Source organism: Apteryx mantelli, chromosome 4 (genome assembly GCF_036417845.1).
Source record: "Apteryx mantelli isolate bAptMan1 chromosome 4, bAptMan1.hap1, whole genome shotgun sequence".
Classification (NCBI taxonomy): Eukaryota; Metazoa; Chordata; class Aves; order Apterygiformes; family Apterygidae; genus Apteryx; species Apteryx mantelli.
In genome coordinates this window covers 13,874,809-13,884,810 of record NC_089981.1, presented here as the reverse complement: position 1 = coordinate 13,884,810, position 10,002 = coordinate 13,874,809, and the positions used below count along the sequence as shown (strand labels likewise).

Below are 10,002 nucleotides of genomic sequence, written 5' to 3'. Positions count from 1 at the left end.
GAGGTACCACAGGACCATGCCATTTCCCACCATGCCAGAGGCAAAGCTGATGAGGCAGAAGCTCTCCATGAACCTGAGGAGAGCATATGATGGCTCTGCCTTTTGCACAGTCCCACTGTAATTAGTCCCTTCAGCCAGGCTTGAACTGCTTTGAAAGGAGAGCATTATGAACTGATCAGGCACTATGAAATAACCAAAATGGAGAAAGTTTCTTCTTCTCTCTGTTTCTGCAAGAGACAGAGGGGAATTTAGTGACTGATACACTGCTTTTATACTTACAGCCTTGCGGCCTGGGACAGCTATTGCTCACGGAGTATGCATGGTTGATGTCTGGGAAGGTAACAGCAAGATGCTACATATTGAGGAGAAGGCAAAATCATGCAGAAATTTGGAGAGGTTGAAGCAGGAAGACAGGGTGAGACAGTTCAACAGAGTAAAAAAAAGAAGCAGAAGGAAACATTGCTACTTATAGAGAGGGAGGAGCAGGAGATGAGGAGGGGGTAACTCTACGCAGTGATCGTGTGTGTGTGTGGATGTCTGTGAGAGAGGACACGAAGATGGAACAGCAGAGACAGAGAACATCCCAAAGCATTAATGATGGCAAGGAAATGCTGAACCTATCCCAGAAATGCTTACCTTCCTGCCCCAGTGCATCGGAATTGACTGCTCAGAGAAGCTGGGACCTGGCATCAGCTCTAGTGTCTTTCTCTTGGTTTCTGATTCATCCCATGGATCTTCTGGGAAACAGTTTCTGTGAAAAAGACAAGGAAGTTCTTTCAGCCTGCAGATTCAGTTTCTGTCTCCTGTGGTGTAATGAAGCAGGTGTTGTCAGGAAGGAGTGTTTTCACTGTACTGAGGAGGCTGGGATGAAGTCAGCGGCAGATGAGAATGGGGCTCTCTCATGTTGTGAGGCAGTTTCCTATTTCTGCTCTACTTCTCTGGTTGCTTTTACAGTAGGTGGGGAGAAAATTACCTGCCAGGGATTCCATTCCCAGGGATGCTGTGGGATTTTGCATGCATCTGTGAAAGGCTCTTGGTGCGTTCGTACTCTGGCCAAATGCTGTTATAAAGGAGATGTACAAACGAGCAGTCAGTAGAGATTGCGGGAAGTTGTCAGAGTAACCGTATTCTGTTTTGTTTTTTCTTTCTTGGAACATGAGAATCAGCTGGAATGGGGTTATTCCAGAAGAGGACGTCCCTTCTTCCAATGTTTCCTTCAAAAATCACTTCCTGTGCAATGTCTCACCCCAAATCCTGCCAAGACCCCCAAAAGAGAAACGGCTTGTCTGCTGTGCGTGGGGTGGGAAAGGGAGATCAGACATTGAGGCCTTCACAGCCTGGGTGCTAGGCATCAATAAGCCTCTTTGGGCATTATCAGCCTTTGCCTGCCTCCCCTGAATGCTTCTGGGCCTCCCTTTGACAACATGTGTAAAAAGGTGCCTATTTCTTTCTCCTGCAGATAGGAGGAGTCTCCCCAAACTGCACAGGGCTCTAACAGCATTTGATGACTCGTCGTTCACCTCTGGCCCCAGAGAATTAAAGTATTTTAGCAGCTTGACCTGAAAGGGACTTTAGAAAAATAGTAAACACAGCGATATATTCGCAGTAATACAACAGAAACCCTGCAGACAAGAAGTATGCTTGCTGTGTGCCACTTACTTACAAAATGAAGAGGAAGAAAAGAGTTTTAACAGTGTGATTGTGCAAGCTTCAAAATGGGCAAGTGTTGGCTCCAGAGGGACAAATCTCACTCAGACTTTGGGTATCACGTGGCGTAGCAGTAAAGATCTCTCTCTGCCTCTCCAGTCAGGAATTGTCTTTGATTAGACAAATTAGACCTATTTTGTGATATTGTGACTTTTGTTTGCTACTTTTGTTTGATGTTTGAGGTAGGCTGAGGTGAGGGAGAGAAGAGGGTTGACTGCAGTCGGAGCTCTTGGAGTTGAGAGGGGGGGTAGCTGTGGGAAAGGAAGGGTGGGGATAACTACTGAGGTCAGAGGCTTGGGAAAGGGAAGCAAGTCAAGTCTTTTTAGAGTTTTTCTCTGACCCTTCTGCATGTGGTGAAAATTGGACTCTTCTGAAACACGCATATGCACCTACAGATTCCTTCCTCCAGGCCTCAACCACATTGCAGAAATACCAACAGTACCATGAGTGCCTTATGTTGCAATCAATGAGAAAATAAAGACTATTTCAAACGCTGGTGTCTAGGAGCTCTTGTGATGAGTGGAATCAGGTTTGCTGCCCTCAGGGCGGCAGGTGTCCCTTGCAGGCACCTCATGCCACTGGTACAGGGATGATGTTGAAGAACACACTCAGCACTAACATCCTTGGCTGCCTGTCTCCTTTCAACCGTCCCCAGGGAAGCAGAAATGTGGGTTTTTTTCAGGCTGCTGGTGGCTCCTGAGGAACGCATTCTTCTTAGCCATGACCACTGACCTTCTAGAGTGCTCTGTGTCCTGGCATCTTCCCAGAGAGATACTGAGCAAGTCAGAGGACAAACATAGCTCCCATGCTGAGGGCATGCTCCATGGTAGGCTGGGCTGGCTATCTTAATGTTAGTTCAGGGCAGAAAATTCTGCACATGATCCCTATTTCCTTGCAGTCATCCTATCACCGACTTCTTCTGGACCACAAGAAATATATTGTAAACATGTGGCAGATGCCACGTCTGAGAATGCTTATCTCTTACTGTCAGTGATAGAAGGGTCTACGATGGTGGTTTATATCCTCTAGAGGTGCCTCTCTCTCCATTGGGCATCCAGGGAATGTCAGGTGATTAGCTTTCTATCTAAGGCATTTCAAACAGATTTCATAATGTTAAATAGCATCAGCCTGGGCCATTGATATGTACTGTCATGTACTGTCATACTGGTTGTAATGGACGCCCTGTGGAGATATGCCGAATCATCAAAAACTTTGCATTCCATATAATGCAAGTGAAGTAACCATCCTATGACTTTCACAGACCGTGCAAAAGCATGCTGAAAAAGACACTCACAGTTCTCGTATATCTATTATAAGGCTTTGGTAAGATTGGTCTCTTGTCTCCAAAGCATATTCAAAACCTGAGTCTACTTCCTTAACGAAACTAATTAATGAAAGCCTGCATCAAATAACAGCAGCATAGCTCTAGTTTCACAGACCTTGCAGAAGATGCTCTACTGCTGCTCAGGGTCACACAGATTGAGAAGTTGTCAGTCCTCTTCCATAATGCCTGCTGCTGATTTCACAACCTCCCTCAACACAACTTCTCATTCCCCAAGGGTCCACTGTCACTGCAGAACCTCCCTTAGCACACTCATCACTACCGAGTGTCCTCTTCTGACCTCAAAACCTCTCCCAAGATGTCAAGTGATAAGTTGTCACCATACATTGTCCCCTACTGCTTCGCACTACCTGTTCTACTGTAGGATCTCCTTGAACTCTGTAGCCAGCCTTATGACACCTCAGCAGCCACAGTTTTCCAACCTCTCCTAGTGTTACCCTTCAAAACACGATGCCCGCTTCTGATGTCACAAGGTCTTTCAACACAGCTTAGCACCCACAGTATTACCTGCCACTTCATACTATCTTTCAGCACAGTCCCTCACCACACCTCAGGCACTTCTGATTTCACAAACTCCTCGAAGACAGCCCCTGGCCATGTAGCATCCATTTCAAGTTTCACAACTTCCCTCCACACCGTGCCTTGTCCCCATCCTGCCCATCATCAAATTCACAATGCACATTCACCATGGCTCTATCAACAACCCCCTTGCCAGTATTCACTATCCAGCTGCAAAACCTCGTTCATCTCACCATGCACTGTCCCTCCTTGTCCAAATCACAGCTCCCCTGAGCATGACCTGCTGCCATAGTGGTGTCCAGAGCCAGGTGCCAAGGTAAGTGGAAAGAAAATGGAGAAAAGACCTTTCTCCTTTGCTGGCACTAAGCACATCCATATGGGGAATTATTTTGCAGCAGGAGGTAGCAGCAATTCTTCATTTGGACTTGTGCATTAAGTCACCTCTGGTAGTCCATTTGGCTAGGGAAACAAAAGGACATGAATGTGATGCTAGCCAAGTTGCTGCCACGTGTGCCACTGGGTACAGAAAGTGGCAGGCCGACTCATACTAGGTTAGCAGGCCAGATGCTATTGGCCTGATCTCTGGCTTCTGTCATCTGTTGCTCCTCTTCCTTTCCCAAAGACTGTAAGACTTTGTTTACCTTCTTACCCAACACTCTTGTTTCCTGTAGTGACTACTGTTAACCCTCATTAAGCTGCCCAAGACTCCAGGCGACAGTAAAAGGACATTTAAGTTAGGGGACTATTTTCACCAAGGCATTTCTTTACCAGTATTTATTCTCATTAACTGAAGGATTTCTGTTTTCACTGTGGAGATCGCTGGCATTCTGTGCAGAGGAGATGGAGACATTAACTATGTTGCTATCAGGCCATTCCACATTTCCAGAAATTTCAGCAAAACAAAGCAAAGGACAGTAGCTGAGACAATGTCTTTCCTGACATCCGTGAGGCATAAGCTACAAATACACAGTAGAGTTGAGAGCCATGATGAATTTGACTTGGGCCTTGGTTGAGATGATATGCTGCTATAAATCAGCATGTCTATTTGCTTCATTTGTTTCATTTCATAGGTTCACCTTTGACTGCAGCTGCTCAGGTTAAGAAAGATGGGGCCCATCGTGGCAGTGAGATTTGTCCGCCCTAAGTTATTTTGTTTAAAAGCTAGATGTCCATTTCACACTTAATCGCATCCTAAAATCAGTTCTGAGGTAGATCAGATGCATCTGCCTCCAGAGACATTCATTTTTTTTCCGCAGAAGAGCCTAGAGTGACTAAGTCAGGGTTAAATTTGCTGACTTCCATCGGCATTAAATAGGTGACGTCCTCCCTCAGTTTCCCAATTCGTAAATGAAGGATTTTTTTTTTTTTGACTGACTTTGTAATTCACTGACCTCTGTTAAAACATGCAAATTCTTGCAAAGAGGCTTTATTCACTGGATTTCCAGTGATGAAATTTCTGGTGAGATAGGACTTGGAGGGTCATCAAGAGGTCACCCAGGACATCTTCTGTCCCTATAAAAGCTTAATTGTACCACTCCTGAGAGAAATGAGCCCAACCTGTCCTTAAAAGACTCCTGTGATAGGAATTCTTTACCATCCCTGGAGGATGGTGACTCTTCCTACAGCTTGAGGTTTCTTTCTTTTTTTCCTTTAATGAAGATTTCTCTTTTACATGTTTTTTGGAATACACAGAAGTTAAAAAAGGAGAGAAAATATCTAGATTACAAATGGACTGTTTTAGCATTCACAATGCTAGGAGGCCAGAGCAGTGTACCTAATGGCCCTTTACACATGGGAAATCCATACAACTATCAGCTTGGAGTAAGGAAAAACTCCGAGAAGCGTTAGCTGGATAGGTCCGTGCACATGCTTCTCCAGTTGAATACTCAGCTACTCCTTTGACTGTTATTTCTTATGGAGAAACCCTGAAATGCCTTTGTGATATCATTATAAAAGCATTGACTGACAACTGTTTCTTTAAAATATATTTACTTAAACTTTTCAGTCAAGACAGAACTCATTCTCCTCCTTTGCCCCTTTCTTTCACGCCTTCCCTTCACGAAGCCTCCACCCCTCCCTCCTCCAGCCCCAAGAGCCCTTCAGGTGGAAGATTTCCTGCGAGAGGGTTAAAGGTTGGTGCTTAAATGGTTTTCTTCTCAGCCCTTCTTGCAGCTGCTGGGATATGAAAGCATCATTCAGCACACCCAGGTCACATCATCCACACAGCCTATTAAACCACTTCTCACATAGGCAGGAAACATGAAGATGCACTTGTGACACATGAAAGCAAGTAATAAATTAGATGGGATTGGATTATACACTAACAGCCACCTCCTAAGCAAGTTTTGGAAGCTTTCCAGAAGCCATTCTGTGTTCTTTAAAGGCACTGTGCTCTAACACATTCATACCAGGGGAGACAGAAGTTGAGGAGATAAGGCTGTACAGCCCTTACACAAAAAATTAGATCTCTAAACACAGGCGAGGTAAGTTTTGCAGCTTCTCTGCCTTCTCGCTTTGCTTCGCTTTGTTTGCTTTGCTTTGCTTTCCTCTTCCCTTTCCTTTCTTCTTGAACAAATGTGAAAATACAGAAAGGAACTTCCACTGAAGTTATCAACTGTCTCTAGTTATCTTTGGCTAGAATCATATACAGAGCTAGTTCTACAGCTGCAGATTAGACTGCTTCGATATTATTCTTTTGTTTCCCATTACCACCTGAGATTTCAGGGAAGAATGCATGCAGTAAGGAGATGGTGCAATTTCTCACCCTTTTTGAGATGTTAAGAGTACACATGAGATTCATTTTATTTTGCAGCTGATTGCATTATGTCATATAGCTCAGGTCTACCCCTGCAAAGGCACTTGAAGAGATAAGCCATAACTGGTGGCAATCCTCTACTGAATTAGTCATTCTAGTAACCCTCTTGGAGTCAGCAGTAAGAAACGGGTACCGGCAGCACATGCTTCATCACATCTACAAGTAGACTGGTCAGGTGTAATATGCCTAGCGTAGGTACAAATACCTACATGACTTAAGGCGATGAGATGAGATCAGACAGATGGGTAGTTTGTTAAATGCAGTTTGGTGGTGATGGAAAGGACCTTATCAAGCAAGATACATAGTCGAGCTGTCTGAATTGTGAATCGGTCCTTTTGTAGATGTACATCTTGTTTCTAGCTCAGGAATTTGCCATCTGCTGGTATTCAGGCATATAGTTTCCCCCGACCATTTCTCTCTTGGTCACTCCTTTCCAGCTGCCTAAATGTGGCCCTGCGATTGCTGTGGTATGCTTCCAGTCATGCTCTGGCTTGGATGGAGCCCAGCTATTTCTTTTCGACTGGGTACTGCACAGCCATAAAGGTGTGCTCATTTCATCCCTGTCATTTATTTTGTTGAGAAGTCTACGTCGTTGCTCAGTAGAAGGAAGAGGGGTAGAAAGGATCACGACTTGGTAAGACGAGGGAGAAACTGACCTCCCGTTGTTCTTACTGATCCTTTTCCTTGTAGAAATATCTGAAGGGGAACCATCCATGTAAATTTTACCCTTCTGCTTGAAAAACTTTCATCTAGTGTAAGTACAACTGTAAGCATAGGAAAAGTCCCTACCTTTGCCCACTTCCTCTCTCGGCTTCACTTTGTGGGTTTGAAAGGAATCTTGGCTTTTCTCAGTTTCAGTGTTTCCTGTGGATGCTTGATCATTTTGTGCCTGCACGAGAATTTCTGATTATGTTGCAGATGGAAGTAGTTGGTAAATAACTTGGATTAACTGAATCATTCTGCCGATTTGCTCACAGATCACCAACACAAATGAGAAGACCTGGTTGTGATGGAATTCTGCAGGACTTAAAATGGTGCATTTTAACACCAGCTGATGGGGAATGTTTTGATCCTAGAAGGAAGCCCATACAGTGGATATTTTTATTAAAAGAGTGCCTGCTTTTGGCTGACCTTAAACTCTCTGTGAAGAGTTTCATCTGGTGGTTCCCAGACTTCTTTGACCAAAGGAACTCTGGTGGTCTGGGTGCATAATGGCAAGCTAGGGACGTTACACTCTTTCTGAAGATGTAGGCTACTCATTTATTAGTGACATGTAATGCTCGATGGGTTGTAGGTGGAATACAGGGTGAACCAAAGAAGTCCCATGTTTATGCTGGAATGTGACCTTGTCTCGAATGAGAAACTGTATGGATGTAGAAATGCCTAGGGACAAGGAGCTCAGCCATAACCTAAAACAGGTGGATGGCATTACAAAAAGCTCTGAGCTACTTTCAGGGACCAAAAGGGATTATTCTCCAAAGGTCATTCTAACCTGGTGGTGCTAATTTGCTTAAGCTCCTCATAGTGAATGGAGGAAAAAAGGGTTCTGCAAAGGACCCTAATTTAGTCATTCTGAATCAGCCTATAGAGAGACCTATACTGGCTGTTGAAGGAGTTTAGTTAGATTAGCTTCATTAAGCTAAGTTAACCCTTGAAAGCATCACGCAGAGCGTATCAAAAATCATACTAGGTAAAATCAGTACAGTGCTGGGACAGAAGATCTCACAAGAGTCTTTCATTCTTCCTTCCTCTGATAGAAACAATGCTGAGAGTTAGAACAATGTGAAATACTCCATTAAGTCATATGTGCAATTTTTTTCCCCTCCATGATAGATAACCTTCCCAGAACTCATTTTTCAGCTTGTGACATTTCATATTTACGTTTCAAAATGTATATACACAAGAGAGTTCTTTTCTCTGCATGTGGTTACATTTCCCTTCTAAACAAGAATTCAAAGATCGTGGGTACTTATAAAACAAATCATCATTCTGAGCAATATTTCCAGGTATTCTTAAAGACACCCATTTTACAAAGATTGCTGTCAGGGACTTTGTCTCCCCTGAGGGCAAACATGCTGCATTATCTGCCTTGTAGTGCCCAAGGTGAACACTCTGGCCTTGTCCTTAGTGCATGGAAGGCTATCAGCCATGGAGCCAGTCCTTCAAAATCCTGGAGGACCAGGATTAAGGAACATATCACAGAGTGCACCTATCTCTGTGCCACCAAAGCCATGGCAGAAGTTTTGTACTGTGGAGAATTAAATAGCCGTTAAAAAAAAATACATGACAGAAACTAAACACTTTATAAGCTTAATACTAATGCTATATCTTTCTTGGTTTGTATCCACTTCTGATATAGAACTCATTATTAATAATGAAAAAAATGCTGATGAATCATATGTCTGTCTTTGTTTTCCCAGGTGTATAAGCTGTATATTGCATATTGCCACCTGACTGATCAACATGGAGAACGTAAGCAGTGTGAAGGAATTCATTCTTCTGGGCCTTTCAAAGAACCAAGGGGTGCAGAAAATATGTTTTGTGGTGTTTTTGTTCTTCTATATTGTTATTGTGGCAGGAAATCTGCTCATCGTTGTCACTGTAGTTAGCAGTCAACGTCTGAACTCCCCCATGTATTTCTTTCTCTGCCACCTGTCCATTGCAGATATTTGCTTCTCTTCTGTCACAGCTCCCAAAATGATTGCTGACTTCCTTGTTGAGAAGAAAACCATTTCCTTTGGGGGTTGCATGGCACAGCTATTTGGGTTTCATTTCTTTGGCTGCGCTGAGATCTTCATCCTCACAATGATGGCCTATGATCGCTACTTTGCCATATGCAGACCCCTGCACTACACCACCCTCATGACCAGGCGTGTGTGTGGCTGGATGGCGATGGGTTCATGGGTGGGGGGCTTTGTGCACTCCCTGGTGCAGACCCTCATAACCGTTAGGCTCCCTTTTTGCGGCCCCAACAAAATTGACCACTACCTCTGTGATGTCCATCCCCTACTACAACTGGCCTGTACCGACACCTATGTTGCGGGCATCATTGTCGTTGCCAATAGTGGAATGATTTCTTTGGTCTCTTTCTTCATCCTGGTAACGTCCTACATTGTCATTTTGTTATCCTTGAAAAGGCGAACGTCCCAAGGGAAGAACAAAGCCCTCTCCACCTGTGGGTCCCACATTACTGTGGTGATTCTCTTTTTTGGGCCATGCACATTCACCTACATACGCCCATCCAGCAATCTCTCGGAGGACAAGAGCGTAGCTGTCTTTTACACTGTCATCACACCCATGCTGAACCCACTCATCTACACACTGAGAAATGAGGAGGTAAAAAGTGCCATGAGAAAACTGTGGAATGGAAAAGTCTGGAGTGAAAAGGGTGAGGTGTAGAACTGTGGTAACATTTTCTCAGGAGCTGAGAAAATCAAGTCTCTCTCACTATAATTCCATTTTGGAAAATTTACTGAAAGCTCCCTTCTGAAGAAAAGCTTGGTTTTAGCTGTTGCAGTAATTAGGAAGACACTGAAAGCTCATGTTTTGATTGGAATGGCATTGTAAACTCTGTGACTAGCAGGGATTCCCTTTATGTTCTCTTTTTGAATAGCACAGG

At 44.0% G+C, this 10,002-nt stretch overlaps 1 protein-coding gene across 1 annotated transcript; it reads left to right on the top strand.

Annotated features, from left to right (window-relative positions):
- Positions 1-8,831: 8,831 nt before the first annotated feature.
- Positions 8,832-9,770, top strand: LOC136991947 (olfactory receptor 4S2-like; the record flags this gene model as incomplete). Its single annotated transcript, XM_067295445.1, has 1 exon — positions 8,832-9,770. A coding segment is annotated over exon 1 (924 nt), but the record flags the coding sequence as incomplete, so codon positions are not given.
- Positions 9,771-10,002: the final 232 nt, after the last annotated feature.